Here is a 16,522-nt window from a genome sequence, read left to right as displayed (position 1 = left end):
GTGAGGCGAAGCCGCGGTGACAGAGCGGAGGGGGGGCGTGGTGTAGTGACAGCGTGGGGAAGAAGAAATGACAGCTGGAGCGGTGGAGCAATGAAAGGTTCTGTCACGTCTCCGGCTCGGGGGGAGGAGCAGTGACAAAGCCGTTACAGGGCAAGGGGCATTGATAGAACTCTCAACTCTGCCAGCATCCCACATCAGCAGCTAATTTGCCTAAACCACCTAGAGGTATGGGTAGTAATGTGCTAAGAGCAAGAGTGTGCACTAAACTAATTGCTGTGATCACATTAAGGCCTCGTTCACACCAGGCAGTGCGTTCCGGCCTGATTATGTCCAGAATGCACTGCACCGCATTGCGGCCGACTAACTATATTGTGGGGCAGGAGGGGGCGTAATGGTCTGTTGAAGTGACTGGCACCATAACCATGCCCAACGGCTGCAATGCGATCGGCTGCACAGGATCGCAAGGCACATTATGCCTGCGGTCCAGTCCAAACACAATGCTGCAAGCAGCATTTTAACCGGACCTCAGGCATAATTGTGCCTTGCGATCCTGTGCATCCGATCCCCTGCGGCTGCGGCTACGGTGCCGTTCGCTTCAATGGATCGTCACGCCCCCTCCTGCCCTACAACATAGTGAGCCGGCCGCGATGTAGTGCATTCTGGACAGAATCATCTGGTGTGAACGAGGACTAAACTTAGAGTCATTTCACACCACAAAGACTGGAACGCAAGCCAGCCACCTCCCTGCATAAGGAAGCGTGGTGGTGCATTGAAATATGGTTTTGATTTAAAAAAAAAATTTGTATCAGGACAAGTATATTGTCATGAGGGACAAGTATATTGTCATGAGGGACAAGTAGATCGAGCCCCCGCTTTAGTCCTTCGACAAGTAGTTTATTTTTATTTATTTCCACACCCCTGTGAAAACCTTAATAAACATTTTGTTCAAAAAAACAAAACAAAACTCCTGACCGTCAACCAAAGTGCAGAGTACGCGGCAGTTGCAGTGAGAGCAGAGCCACTAGGTGTAATGACAACGCCCTGTTGCTTCTAGAGGCTCATTTGTCTCAACAATGCAGGCACATATGACCATGGGACCAACACAGATGTCTTCAGCTGCCAAGAGCACAAGCACCAGGTCAGCCAGTTTCATAGATACAAATCTGCTGACAGATGCCCTTGGTGAAAACTGGCTGTGTTATGAAGGGGTTAATCATGCAGTCACCTGACAAACGATTAGGCACCAGTTCATGGACAGCCAATTATCGGGAAAAATTGCAATTGCCCTAATCCTCAGCTCATGTTAAAGGGCCTTTATAGGTGTGATTATGCTTCCATGATATCCACTCTTTTCAGAGGAGCACAGCTGTACATCTGTGGCCTTCTCTGCATTAAAGAAGGCGTGATTTCACCGCCAGCATAACCTTTGTGCCGATTGTCATGCATAAAAATCTAACTTTTTTGCAGATTCTGTCACAAACCATAATGGGTGACTGCTTATCAGACTGTCACAGGATTCTAATGAAACAATGAGGAAGGCACTAGTTACATCTAACCTTTTACATTCTTTTTTTACGTTCTTACATGGTGGCTTACTGTGTTCAACAGCAAATTTTTTATTTTTTTATTTTGTGAAGCCTCTCTTTTAGAAATCTCCATATTTTCTGGAATATTGCATTGTGTATTGCATTGTATTGTTCAAAGCAATTCCTATTTCTCTTCCTTCAGTTTTAACTTGCTTGGGATTGTGCTCCCAGAAGAAAGCAATCATATATAGGGTCTCTGTGTAAAATATTAATTTCCTGATCTTTATGTATTAATAAACTAATATTTTAAACAGAGATCCAGTATGGAATTGCTTTCTTCTGCGAGCCATTATATTTATTTTATGGACGTACTATGTGGCACTTCCTGCTTATTTTTCTTTTGCTGAGCATTTCTATTGCTTATCTTCCCAAATTTGGGTGAACCATAATAATAATTATCTGATTATCGGATGTCAACTGATGTCGAACTGAATATATTGGAAAAGAGAAAATAATGTTTATTATTTTTTTTGTTTTGTTTCTTTTTATCAAACACAGGAAGACCTTATAGGGGGTTATCCAAGGCTGGAAATGCCCTCCCATACGCCCGGGCCTCTCACACTGATTCTACTTACCTGGCTCCCTGCTCCGCTCCTGGTCTCCTCATTGCCGCCGCTGCTCCCCCCGACACAGAATGTTTTCATCTGTGCATGGGGAGAAGCAGCAGAGGCCATGCGGGGACCAGGAGCGGAGCAGGGAGCCAGGTAAGTAGAATCAGTGTGAGGGGCTAGGGCGTATGGGGGGGGGTATTTCTAGCCTCAGATAACCCCTTTAAGGTATTGTTCGCTACTTTTATATTAATGGACTATACTTAGGATAGGGCGTCAATATCTAATTGGACGGGGTCTAACACCTGACAACCTCTCCGATTTAGCTGCACTGCAGTAGCTCTAGCACTGAACTACACAGCTCCTTCTATTGTGTAGGGGACAGAGCTGGTTACTGCAGTACAGCTCACATTAACTTAAATGGGACTTCAGTGGGAGCAGTGCTGTACCAACCAGCTCAGTTTTCTACACAATGGACGAGCTGTTTAGTTCCGATGCGGAGTGTTGGATCCCTTCCGATGTGATATAAAAAAGAGTGGATAACTCTAGTAACAACAAGTTATCCACTGTACGGGGATAACTTATATCTCCTGTTTGAATGGAATGGCAGTCAAGCATGTTTATCACCTCTCTGTTCATCCCTGTAGGGCACCCGGATATAACCTAGTACAGTGCTTGGCTATCTCAGGCAATCTCATAAAGATGAAAAGAGTGGCAGTGCACATTCTCGATTGTCTCTTCATATCTGTGATGAGTCACCACCAATATAACACTTATTCCCTATACAATGCATATGGGATGACTTGTGGTAACCAGAATACCCCTTTAAGTACAAAGATGTGCATGCTCCTGGAAGCTGTTCTGAATGTGCTGCAACATTTCTAAAGCAAACCTGTCACCGTGGAAACCGCAGGCATCATGTTATAGAGCAGGGGGAGCTGAGCAGATTGATATATAGTTTTATGGGAAAAGATTCAGTAAAACTTGTATTTTGCTGCTTTATCTCCATGCTCATTTTGGACTTTGAAGTTCAGGAGGCGGTCCTATCAGTGACTGACAGCTCTCTCTCTGTATGCACAGTCATAGAAGGAAGGCTGTCAGTCACTGATAGGACCGTCTCCTTGACTTCAAAGCCCAGAAGCAGCATGGATATAAATGAGTAAAATACAAGTTTTACTGAATCTTTTCCCACAGAACTATATATTAACCTGCTCATCTCCTCCTGCTCTATAACATGATGCCTGTAGCTTAAACATCATGTTCAACATGACAGGTTCCCTTTAACCTCGACTTATCTTTGTTTTAGTATGGAGGAGACACATCAGATCCAATTTCCCCTCCGGCAGAATTACCTTTTCCAGCTTCCATACCGTCCCCATCTTCCCCTGTACAGGAGCCACCCACCAAGAAGGAATATGATCAGTGCCGTATTCAGGTAAATCGGGGAAAATATATGTATGATTAGAAGAATTACATTGTCATTCTGTCTTCTAGTTTAGGCCTCTTTCACACTTGCGTTGTTGGCATCCGGCATGCACTTCCGTTGCCGGAGGTGCCCGCCGGATCCGGAAAAACGCAAGTGTACTGAAAGCATTTGAAGACGGAACCGTCTTCCAAATGCTTTCAGTGTTACTATGGCACCCAGGACGCTATTAAAGTGCTGGTTGCCATAGTAGGAGCGGGGAGCAGGGGAGCGGTATACTTACAGCCCGTGCGGCTCCCGGGGCGCTCCAGAATGACGTCAGAGCGCCCCATGCGCATGGATGACGTGATCCATGCGACACGTCATCCATGAGCGTGGGGCGCCCTGACGTCACTCTGGAGCGCCCGGGGAGCCGCACGGACGGTAAGTATGCTGCTCCCCGCTACACTTTACCATGGCTGTCAGGACTTTAGCGTCCCGGCAGCCATGGTAACCACTCTGAAAAAGCTAAATGTCGGCTCCGGCAATGCGCCGAAACGACGTTTAGCTTAAGGCCGGATCCGGATCAATGCCTTCCAATGGGCATTAATTCCGGATCCGGCCTTGCGGCAAGTGTTCCGGATTTTTGGCCGGAGCAAAAAGCGCAGCATGCTGCGGTATTTTCTCCGGCCAACAAACGTTCCGTTCCGGAACTGAAGACATCCTGATGCATCCTGAACGGATTTCTCTCCATTCAGAATGCATTAGGATAATCCTGATCAGGATTCTTCCGGCATAGAGCCTCGACGACGGAACTCTATGCCGGAAGACAATAACACAAGTGTGAAAGAGCCCTTACCTTTTACTTTATAACTACATGTGGGATTATTCTACCTTGAATTGCCCGAATTTAGAAATGTATCAAATTGAAACAAAACATCATATAGGGTGATGTGACTTAACCTGTTACGGACACGGCGTACAGGTACGTCCTGTGTATTTCCGATCACCGTCACGCGGCAGGCGGTGATCGGAACAGAGTGCCTGCTGAAATCATTCAGCAGGCACTCTGGGACAATGCCGAGAAGGGTCCTGTGACCCCCGCGTATCGGCGATCGCAGCAAACCGCAGGTCAATTCAGACCTGCGGTTTGCTGTGTTTCCGGGTTATTCGGGTCTCTGGTGACCCGATAACCCGGAATAGGATGGTGATCGGTGGTGTGATAATACACCACCAATCACCATCCTGCAATCCTGAGAAGTGATGGTGACATCACCTCTCAGGATCGCTTGCTATTGGCTGCAGGGGGGGTTGACTTCCTGCAGCTCTGCTGTCCTCCTCCTTTCTGTGTCCGGACCCGTGGAGAGAGGAGCCTGTCGTCCAGCTCCGGAGCCCAGCACCCCCACTGAGCCACCATAGTGCCATCTGGCACTAAAAAGGTACATAGGGGCAGGTTAGGGAGAGCTTAGATAAGTAGGGATAGTCAGGGAAAGTTTAGGAAAACAAATATATATAAAGTTTTATTTTTGCATCACCCTGATCGGGTGTCTGGGGTCCACAGTACACTCAGCTGTGTGACCCTAGACCCCCCCCCCCCCAGGGTTGCTGCAGCTTTTTTGGGGGAGCAAGCCCTTTTTTTTTTTTTTTTTGTGGGCGTGCGCTGACTGTGGCCGGCACTCTTAGCGTCCGGCCACTGTTAGTGCATCGTCCACCCCACCGCTGATCAGCGAGTTTGAATCTTTTTTTTTCTTTTTGGGGGGGGGGGGCCTCTTTTTTTTATTTATTTCTGTTAGGTTTAGGGTAAGTACGTGAACACCCGTGCCCCCACACACACGCACACTAAATAAAGTTTTCCACGCAGACACACACTCCCCTATGGCCCGCCGGATGTTCTCGGCCGAGGAGGCATACGCACAGCTTGCCTCCGACTCCAAGATCCCCAGTGAGGACGAGGATGACCCCACTTTCCTCTTGTCATCTGCGTCGTCCTCCTCATCATCTGGCGATGATGATGAGCCCCCAAGGCGGCGGAGATGCCACCAGGCGGAGCAAGGGGACCACCATGCCAGGGACCCTGTGGCCCACACTAGTAGGAGCAGCTCTGGGGCTCGTACTAGTTTTCCGGCCCACCAGATAAGTCCACCTAAACCCCCTACCGGTGAACTTGCATGGTGTACCCCAGAGGATTTTGAGCCTGTGATTCCTGATTTTGTTGGCCAACCAGGAATCCAGATTCCCACAGTGGGCTTCACTGAAGATGACTAGTTTAGTCTTTTTTTCAGTGACCACTTTGTGAATCTGATGGTGGAGCAAACTAATTTGTTAGCCCAACAGTTCGTTGCTCAACACCCGGGCTCCTTTTTGGCTAGGGCCGGTGGCTGGACTCCGGTCAGTACAGCTGAGATGAGGACATTTTGGGGCCTCGTGCTGCACATGGGCCTAGTCAAAAAACCCAGTGTCTTATGCAGATAATGCAGCATGTCCCCCCCAAGGTGATCCTGCCTATGACCGTCTGTACAAAATCAGGCCGGTGTACCTGGAAGGGAGGTCGCTGTTTATGAGTCTCTCATTGCTTTCAAGGGGAGACTAATTTTCCGCCAGTATGTTCCTCCTAAGTGGGCGAGGTATGGCGTGAAGCTGTACAAACTTTGTGAGAGTATCTCAGGGTACACTTACAAGTTTCGTGTGTACGAGGGGCGAGATTCCCGTATTGAACCCCCAGAATGTCCCCCCACTCTGAGTGTTAGCGGGAAACTTGTGTGGGACCTTATGCACCCACTGCTAGATAAGGGTTACCACCTGTACGTGGATAACTTTTATACTAGTATCCCCTTGTTCCAGTCCCTCGTCGCCAGATCCACGTTCGCTTGTGGGACTGTGCAGAAAAATCAACGCGGCCTCCCTGTCCACCCCCTCCAGGTACCTATCCCCAGGGGTGATACCCGTGCCCTTACCAGTGGAAACCTGTTGCTGGTCAGATAGAAGGACAAGAGGGATGTCCTTGTACTGTCCACAATTCAAGGTAACGGCATCACCCCTGTCCCTGTGCGAGGTACCGTGGCAACGGTACTCAAGCCCGATTGTATCGTCGACTACAATCTGTATATGGGAGGAGTTGATCTCTCTTATCAAGTCCTCAAGCCATATAACACCATGCGCAAAACCCGGGCATAGTACAAAAAAGTTGCGGTCTACTTGGTACAGGTTGCCTTGTACAACTCTTTTGTGCTGTCCGGAGCGCTGGCAACACAGGGAAATTCCTCCAGTTCTATAAGGCAGTCCTCAAGGCCCTGATCTTTTCTGACCGGGAAAGAGCAGGCCGGAGTACCTCGGGAACTGGAGGCGCCCGGATCGTCCCTGGCCAACACTTTCCAGGTGTGGTCCCCCATACTGGAAAGAAGGGACGGACCCCAAAAAAATGCAGAGTGTGTCACAGGAGGGGGATACGGAAGGACACCACCACTCAGTGTGACACGTGCCCCGATCATCCGGGCCTCTGCATTGACTGTTGCTTCAGGGAGTGCCACACTTCCATGGAGTACTAAATTTATAATCCCCTTCCCCAATTTTAATTCTATTTAGCCTTTTTAAACAAAAAAAAAAAACATTTTAGTATCTCCATAGTTTCAGAGTCAGTTTTTTTTTAGCCGATTGTCTTAAGTAGGGGCTCATTTTTTGTGGGATGAGAGGACGGTTTTATTGGCACTATTTTGGGGTACATATCACTTTTGATCGCTTGCTATTACACTTTTTGTGATGTAAGGTGACAAAAAAATGGCATTTTTTTGTCACCTTACATCACAAAAAGTGTAATAGCAAGCGTCCCCAAAAAATAAAATGGCATTCCCAAAATGATCTAACATGAAGTAGACATATGGGGAATGTAAATTAGTAACTATTTTGGGGGATATTATATGTATTATAGAATGAGAGAAATTGAAACATGGAAATTAGCAAATTTTTCAAAATTTTTGATAAATTTGGTATTTTTTTTAGGAATAAAAAAGATAATTTTTTTTACTCCATTTTGCCAGTGTCATGAAGTACAACGAAAAAAAACTATCTCAGAATGGCCTGGATAAGTAAAAGTGTTTTAAAGTTATTCACACATAAAGTGACACTGGTCAGATTTGCAAAAAATTGCCTGGTCCTTAAGGTGAAAATGAGCCCGGTCCTTAAAGGGTTAAAAGGGTTTTCCAAGATTTTTTTAACTGATGACCTATCCTCTGGATAGGTCATCAGTATCTGATTGGTGGGGGTCCAAAACCCGGGACCCCCACCGATCAGCTGTTTTGAAAAGGCAGCTGCGCTCATTTGAGTGCCGCAGCCTTCTCGAAGCTTACTACAGCCATACATTGTGTAGCAGCTGTGATTGGTATCACCACTTCAATGAGGCTGAGCTGCTCCTAGGCCACGTGTCATCATGCTACATAGGAAAAGCAGAGCCTTTTCAAACAGCTGATCAACAGGGGTGCCAGGAGTCGGAATTCCGTCGATACTGACGCCAGGCTTTAGTGGAGCTGGCACAGGCAGGATAGGTCATCAGTATAAAAATCTCGGAAAATCCTTTTAATAGCTATGAGGCATACATTAAATACCGGTACTTGTTAATCCTTCAACAACAAATGGCAGTAATAGTCTTTTACACCCTCAGGTGCGTCTACTTGACGGTACAGCCCTATCTCAAACGTTTCGTGCTCGTGAACAGCTGGCTGCTGTCCGCTTATATGTGGAACTAAACTGGCCTGGTGGTCCAGAAGAGCCTTTCAATCTTTTGACCTCCTTCCCTCGACGAGTTTTTACAGAAGAAGATATGGAGAAACCACTACAAGAACTCGGTGAGAATCAGTTTCCATTTATAATCCAAGATTCAACTTGGTTTTCTAGTATATGTATCCTGCTGTAAATGGTGTCTTGTCCATTATAGTGTACTTTCATTCCAGAATTCTGGTGTCAAAAAGTATACAGGATTGTAACGGTACCTTTGTTCTTTTCTTTCGACTTGCACAAGCAGGAAAAACGAAGCTTAATTCATATTTAAATGAGCACTCGCAAGTGCCGAGGGGCGGCGTTCAGTGTGTAGGTTCCCAGGCTGCTCTGCCTTCTTTTCACTTTACTCCTTTGCCTGCCCTCCAAGTCCTTTACGTCATCGCTAGGTCTGGCCAAGATCCCACGCCTGTGCACTGCTTCGCCTAGTGCGCATGCCCTCGGCCGGACTTATCGATGAGGCAAGAGACTTGGAGGGCAGGCAAAGGCAGAGGCTGGGGAGGAGTAAAGTGAAAAGAAGGCAGAGGAGCCTGGGCACCTACACACTGAACACCGCCCCTGGGCACTTGCGAGTGCTCATTTGCATATGAATTAAACTTAGTTTTTCCTGCTTGTGCAAGTCTAAAGAAAGAACAAAGATACCGTTACAATCCTGTATAGGTGTGCTACAGAGCCATGTAAGCACTGTATATGGTCATATGGAGGTGACAGACTCCCTTTAAGGATAAGACAAATTTATTTAACATGAGACATTTAATAAATCCAGCATAAAGTACTCCAACGCTCAAGCAAAACTGACTTCTAATTTTCCCCTCATGATAAACTCCACCCAAAATATTTCTCCTTTATTTGCATTGGTTACACTCTACCTTTTAATTACATAAAGGGCCCCTAATCTTTTGAACAAGTTTATTAAGAACTATTCCAAATGTCATGTAATAATTTTTTGTTATATACTTTATTTTTTTGTACTTACAAAATAGGCACCCAATATTGTCAGGTGTCTACAGTGCTTTGGAATCCATACACTTGCATTTAGCTGACGGCAGTGTACGAATTTCACTGTGCTGGTAGGCGCACACATCGGTGCTCGTACACTGAAGTGCTGTGCAGAGCTTTTAGTGGTGCGAGCAGGGCAGGCAGGAACTCTGCATAGTATATCACTGTTCCTGTATGTGCCTGCTTTGCTAAAGTCTAGTTTAGCAGACTGGATGTGTTATGCCAGGCTTGAGTAGAGTGGAACTGGCACAGGCAGGAGCAGCAATGTGTGCTACTGCTAGCACAGCTCTCAGTGTGCCCCCTATACCCGCAGTACTGCTGAATCCGTATACCAATCCACCATTGACATGTCAGTGGTGTATGATTATACGGATTGCAAAGTGCTATAGACAACCGAACTGGTGCCTATTTTGTAGGCAGAAATAAAAAGTATATTACAAAAATACATTTTATGGTGTTTAGAATAGTTTTTAACCCCTTAGGGACACAGCCTTATTTCACCTTAAAGACCAGGCCATTTTTTACAAATCTGACCAGTGTCACTTTAAGTGGTGATGACTTTAAAACACTTTGACTTATCCAGGCCATTCTGAGATTGTTTTTTTCGTCACATATTGTACTTCATGACACTGGTAAAATGAAGTAAAAAAATACCAAATTTACCAAAAATTTGTAAAAAAATTGCTAATTTCCAAGTTTCAATTTCTCTACTTCTATAATACATAGTAGTACCTACAAAAATAGTTATTACTTTACATTCCCCATATGTCTACTTCATGTTTGGATCAATTTGGGAATGATATTTTATTTTTGGGGGATGTTACAAGGCTTAGAAGTTTAAAAGCAAATCTTGAAATTTTTCAGAAATTTTTAAAAACCCACTTTTTAGGGACCAGTTTAGGTCTGAAGTCACTTTGTGAGGCTCACATAATAGAAACCACCCAAAAATGACCCCATTCTAGAAACTACACCCCTCAAGGTATTCAAAACTGATTTTACAAACGTCGTTAACCCTTTAGGTGTTCCACAAGAGTTAATCGCAAATGGTAATAAAATTTCAGAATTTCGATTTTTGGGCAAATTTTCCATTTTAATCCATTTTTTCCAGTAACAAAGCAAGGGTTAACAGTCAAACAAAATGCTATATTTTTTGCCGCGATTCTGTAGTTTGCAGAAACACCCCATATGTGGCCGTAAACTACTGTACGGGCACACAGTAGGGCAGAGAGGGAAAGGTGCGCCTATGGTTTTTGGAAGCCAGATTTTGCTGGACTGGTTTTTTGACACCATGTCCCATTTGAAGCCCCCCTGATGCACCCCTAGAGTATAAACTCCATAAAAGTGACCCCATCTAAGAAACTACACCCCTCAAGGTATTAAAAACTGATTTTACAAACTTTGTTAACCCTTCAGGTGTTGCACAAGATTTAATGGAAAATAGAGATACAATTTCAAAATTTCACATTTTTGGCAGATTTTCCATTTTAATATTTTTTTTCCAGTTACAAAGCAAGAGTTAACAGCCAAACAAAACTCATTATTTATGGCCCTGATTCTGTAGTTTACAGAAACACCCCATATGTGGTCGTAAACTGCTGTACGGGCACACGGCAGGGCGCAGAAGGAAAGGAATGCCATACGGTTTTTGGAAGGCAGATTTTGCTGGACTGTTTTTTTTGACACCATGTCCCATTTGAATCCCCCCTGATGCACCCCTAGAGTAGAAACTCCAAAAAAGTGACCCCATTTTAGAAACTACGGGATAGGGTGGCAGTTTTGTTGGTACTAGTTTAGGGTACATATGATTTTTGGTTGCTCTATATTACACTTTTTGTGTGGCAATGTAACAAGAAATAGCTTTTTTGGCACCGTTTTTTTTTTTGTTATTTACAACATTCATCTGACAGGTTAGATCATGTGGTAATTTTATAGAGCAGGTTGTCACGGACGCGGCGATACCTAATATGTATACAATTTGTTTATTTATGTAAGTTTTACACAATGATTTCATTTTTGAAACAAAAAAAATGTTTTAGTGTCTCCATAGTCTAAGAGCCATAGTTTTTTCAGTTTTTGGGCGATTATCTTAAGTAGGGTCTCATTTTTTGTGGGATGAGATGACGGTTTGATTGGCACTATTTTGGGGTGCATATGACTTTTTGATCGCTTGCTATTACACTTTTTGTGACGTAAGATGACAAAAAATTGCTTTTTTTACACCGTTTTTTTTTACGGTGGTCACCTGAGGGGTTAGGACATGTGATATTTTTATAGAGCCGGTTGATACGGACGCGGCGATACCTAATATGTATACTTTTCTTTTATTTATGTAAGTTTTACACAATTATTTCATTTTTGAAACAAAAAAAAATCATGTTTTAGTGTTTCCATAGTCTAAGAGCCATAGTTTTTTTCAGTTTTTGGGCGATTATCTTGGGTAGGGTATGATTTTTGCGGGATGAGATGATGGTTTGATTGGTACTATTTTGGCGTAGATGCAACTTTTTTGATCACTTTTATTACCTTTTTTTGCGAAGTAAGGTGGGCAAAATTTCAATTTCATCATAGTTTTTTTTTTTTTATGGCGTTCACCATTCGGGTAAAGTAACATGACCGTTTTATAGATCAGGTCGTTACGGATGCGGTGATATCAAACATGTGTAGGGAATTTTATTTTTAATGTGTTTTTTGATTTTTACTTTTTTTTCACATTTTTTTTACTTTTTTTTGACCCAGACCCACTTGGTTCTTGAAGATCCAGTGGGTCTGATGTCTGTATAATACAGTACAGTACACTATATAGTAGGGTTGTTGCGGGTATCGAAAAATCGATACCCAATCGATACTTTTTTACAAGTATCGATTCGGTACTGTGATTTGCACTTTTTCGATACTGGGCTGCGCAGCCCATTATCTCCTATGGCACAACATGGCGCTCCGCCAGAAAGACAGTGGAGAAGGCGGGAGAGAGAAGGCGGGAGAGAGAGAGGGAGGGAGAAGGAGGGAGGGATTCCCTCCCTCCTATGACGCTGCCGCCGCTGAGCCCAATGGAGTAAGCGGGCTCTGAAGATGCCTGCATCACTGCCACCAATGACTGTGCGTTTAATTAAAGGAGGAGGAGGGACGGGGGAGGTAATAAACTGCTGTGCCGTCTGACTCTGAGACTAGTGAGCGCTGAGTTCAGCGAATGACACCGGCGGCAGCGGAGCAGCCTCCTCCTCCGTCCTGAGTCACTCACACTTGTCTTGTGTGCTGCGCCGTCTAACTGAGACGAGTGAGCGCTGAGCTCAGCGAACGGCACCAGCGGCAGCAGAGCAGCCTCCTCCTCCGTCCTGACTCCTAACTGAGTTACTCACGTTTGTCTCGTGTGCTGCGCCGTCTGACTGAGACGAGTGAGCGTCAGCCCGAGCCCCAGAGTCAGTGAGACTGAAAAGCAGCCAGCCCAGCATAGCAGGTACCTAGCCTAGCCCACAGCCAGACCCAGTGCAAGAGTGATGATTAGCCTGCCTCAAAATAAAGGCAGGCAAAAACCATATCTATAAGGAAGACAGCCAGCAAGATTTGGGGTTAATGTGACTCATTAACCCCAATCTTGCCACTACCCATGTTTTAAACATGATGGGGGGTCACTTATTTTTAATGTCAGGCTGGGCGCATGCTTTTGGAGTCTTTGGAATGGACCCCATGTGCCTCACATTAAGAGTAAGTGACCCCCAAAGTACCATCTAAGGCTACTTTCACACTTGCGTTTGAACGGATCCGATCATATTAATGCAGACGGAGGCTCCGTTCAGTACGGATCCGTCTGCATTAATAACTTAGAAAAATTTCTAAGTGCGACTGCGAAAGTAGCCTGAGCGGATCCGTTCAGACTTTCAATGTAAAGTCAATGAGGGACGGATCCGCTTGAAGATTGAGCCATTGCCCGGTATCGCATTGCCGGCACCCTGCCCCTGACAGGGAGCTGCGATCAGCGGCAGTTAACTGCCGCTGATCTGCTAGTACCCGCCTCCTGTATAAAGGGGTAAAATCATTGGTGGTGCAGTGTGCCCCCCCCCCCCTCAATCCCCCCATCCCATTAAAATCATTGGTGGCACAGTGCGCCGGCCCCTCTCAACCCTCCAGTATTAAAATCATTGGTGGCAGTGGCCACAGGGACCTCTCCACTCCCCCTCATTGGTGGTGCAGTGGCAGCTTCTGATCGGAGCCCCAGCTGTGTAAGCCTGGGGCTCCGATCGGTTACCATGGCAGCCAGGACTGGTTGCCATGGTAACATCCCTGATGCTGTGTGCACAAAGCACAGAGCAGCAGGGACAGTGTGGAGTCCTATTCACCCTGATAGAGATCTATCAGGGTGAATAGGAAAAGGGATGAAAGATCCCAGGTTCTAGCCCCTAAGGGGGGAAATAGTTATTAAATAAAAAGTGAAAAAAAAAAAAACACTAAAATATGAAGTATAAATCACCCCCCTTTTCCCAATTTCACATATAAAATATATAAATAAACATATTACATCGCCACGTCAGAAAAGTCCAAACTATTAAAATATAAAAAAAAAATCTAGGTGGTGAATGCCGGAACAGAAAAAATAAAATAAAAACTGCGCGATTCGCCATTTTTAAAAATGAGGAATGCACGTGGCTTTTTTTGTTTATTTTTTTCGCGTGGTATCGAATGGTATCGAGTATCGCAATACTTTTTCATGGTATCGAAACCGAATCAAAAATTTGGTATCGCAACAACTCTACTATATAGTGTATTTTACTGTATTTTACTTACACTTTGTCTGAACAGATCTATGCCTTTAGCACAGATCTGTTCAGCACCATGGACAGCAGGATGCCTGAGAAGGCGTCCTGTTGCCATGGGAACCTTCCCCGTCTGCTCAGTTGTGGCCACAAAGGCACAGCAGCCCCCCTATGGGAGAGGGAGGGAGCTCCCGACTGTTAACCTCTGCTATTCCATACCGCGGTCTGTACGGACCGCGGTATGGAAAGGGTTAAACGGCTGACATCGCACATTGCTGACACTCTGGTATAACCACTGGCCACCAACGATTATTCAAGAGGAGGCGGGCGGGGGATCGCGATCCCGCCTGCTGCACCGCCCGCAACCCCATCCCCCCTGCACCTCTCGCCGCCATAAAATCATTCAGGGGTGCAGGGGGGGTGAAAAATCAATATTTTAGGCATACTAAAGTTTCTGATCCCCGCGGTTAGGGACCGAGGGGATCAGAAACTGCAGAAAGCGCAGCAAACCTCAGGTCTGAATTGACCTGCGGTTTGTTGCGATCGCCGACATGGGGGGGTCACGGGACCCCCCGCGCATTTAGCCGAGGTGCCTGTTCAATGATTTGAGCAGGCACCTTGTTCCGATCACCGCCGGCCAGGCGGCAGTGATCGGAACAACATATGACGTACCGGTACGTCATGTGTCCTGAAGAGGTTAATAGGCTTGTTAAAAAGGTTAGGTACACAAAGATAGCCATACATTTTGGATAGCTGTTTGCCTAATGCTCTTTTGGCCAACAGCTTACTCTGTTGTTCCCCCACACATACAGTTGCAAGAAAATGTATGTGAACCCTTTGGAATCATATGGATTTCTGCACAAATTGGTCATAAAATGTGATCTGATCTTCACAACAACAGACAATCACAGTCTGCTTAAACTAATAACACACAAAGAATTAAATGGTACCATGTTTTTATTGAACACACCATGTAAACATTCACAGTGCAGGTGGAAAAAGTATGTGAACCCCTAGACTAATGACATCTCCAAGAGCTAATTGGAGTGAGGTGTCAGCCAACTGGAGTCCAATCAATGAGATGAGATTGGAGGTGTTGGTTACAGCTGCCCTATAAAAAACACACACCAGTTCTGGGTTTGCTTTTCACAAGAAGCATTGCCTGATGTGAATGATGCCTCGCACAAAAGAGCTCTCAGAAGACCCACGATTAGGAATTGCTGACTTGCATAAAGCTGGAAAGGGTTATAAAAGTATCTCCAAAAGCCTTGCTGTTCATCAGTCCACAGTAAGACAAATTGTCTATAAATGGAGAAAGTTCAGCACTGCTGCTACTCTCCCTAGGAGTGGCCGTCCTGTAAAGATGACTGCAAGAGCACAGCGCATACTACTCAATGAGGTGAAGAAGAATCCTAGAGTGTTAGCTTAAAGACTTACAAAAGTCTCTGGCATATGCTAACATCTCTGTTAGCGAATCTACGATACATAAAACACTAAACAAGAATGGATTTAATGGGAGGATACCACAGAGGAAACCATTGCTGTCCAGAAAAAACATTGCTGCACGTTTACAAGTTTGCACAAGAGCACCTGGATGTTCCACAGCAGTACTGGCAAAATATTCTGTGGACAGATGAAACCAAAGTTGAGTTGTTTGGAAGAAACACACAACACTGTGTGGAGAAAAAGAGGCACAGCACACCAACATCAAAACCTCATCCCAACTGTGAAGTATGGTGGTGGGGGCATCATGGTTTGGGGCTGCTTTGCCGCGTCAGGGCCTGGAGGGATTGCTATCATCGAAGGAAAAATGAATTCCCAAGTTTGTCAAGACATTTTGCAGGAGAACTTAAGGCCATCTGTCCACCTGCTGAAGCTCAACAGAAGATGGGTGTTGCAACAGGACAACGACCCAAAGCATAGAAGTAAATCGACAACAGAATGGCTTAAACAGAAGAAAATACACCTTCTGGAGTGGCCTAGTCAGAGTCCTGACCTCAACCCGATTGAGATTCTGTGGCATGACCTCAAGAAAGCGATTCACACCAGACATCCCAAGAATATTGCTGAATTGAAACAGTTCTGTAAAGAGGAATGATCAAGAATTACTCCTGACCGTTGTGCACGTCTGATCTGTAACTACAGGAAACGTTTGGTTGAAGTTATTGCTGCCAAAGGAGGTTCAACCAGTTATTAAATCCAAGGGTTCACATACTTTTTCCACCTGCACTGTGAATGTTTACATGGTGTGTTCAATAAAAACATGGTAACAGTTAATTATTTGTGTGTTATTAGTTTAAGCAGACTGTGATTGTCTATTGTTGTGACTTAGATGAAGATTAGATCACATTTTATGACCAATTTGTGCAGAAATCCATATCATTCCAAAGGGTTTACATACTTTTTCTTGCAACTGTATGCATGATTAGTTTAGCTTCTTCTAAAGCTGGCCGTGCACCTTACAATAATGCT

At 45.1% G+C, this 16,522-nt stretch overlaps 1 protein-coding gene across 1 annotated transcript in view; it reads left to right on the top strand.

Annotated features, from left to right (window-relative positions):
• The window catches only part of UBXN1 (UBX domain protein 1), a 284,132-nt gene that overhangs the window by 179,226 nt on the left and 88,384 nt on the right, over positions 1-16,522 (top strand). Inside the window, 2 exon segments of the mRNA XM_040410065.1 lie at positions 3,441-3,569; positions 8,191-8,374. Coding sequence (XP_040265999.1) covers positions 3,441-3,569; positions 8,191-8,374 — 313 coding nt within the window.

Source organism: Bufo bufo, chromosome 10 (genome assembly GCF_905171765.1).
Source record: "Bufo bufo chromosome 10, aBufBuf1.1, whole genome shotgun sequence".
NCBI lineage: Eukaryota > Metazoa > Chordata > Amphibia > Anura > Bufonidae > Bufo > Bufo bufo.
Note: the sequence above shows the minus strand (reverse complement) of the source record. Positions and strands in the feature narration are given on the sequence as shown.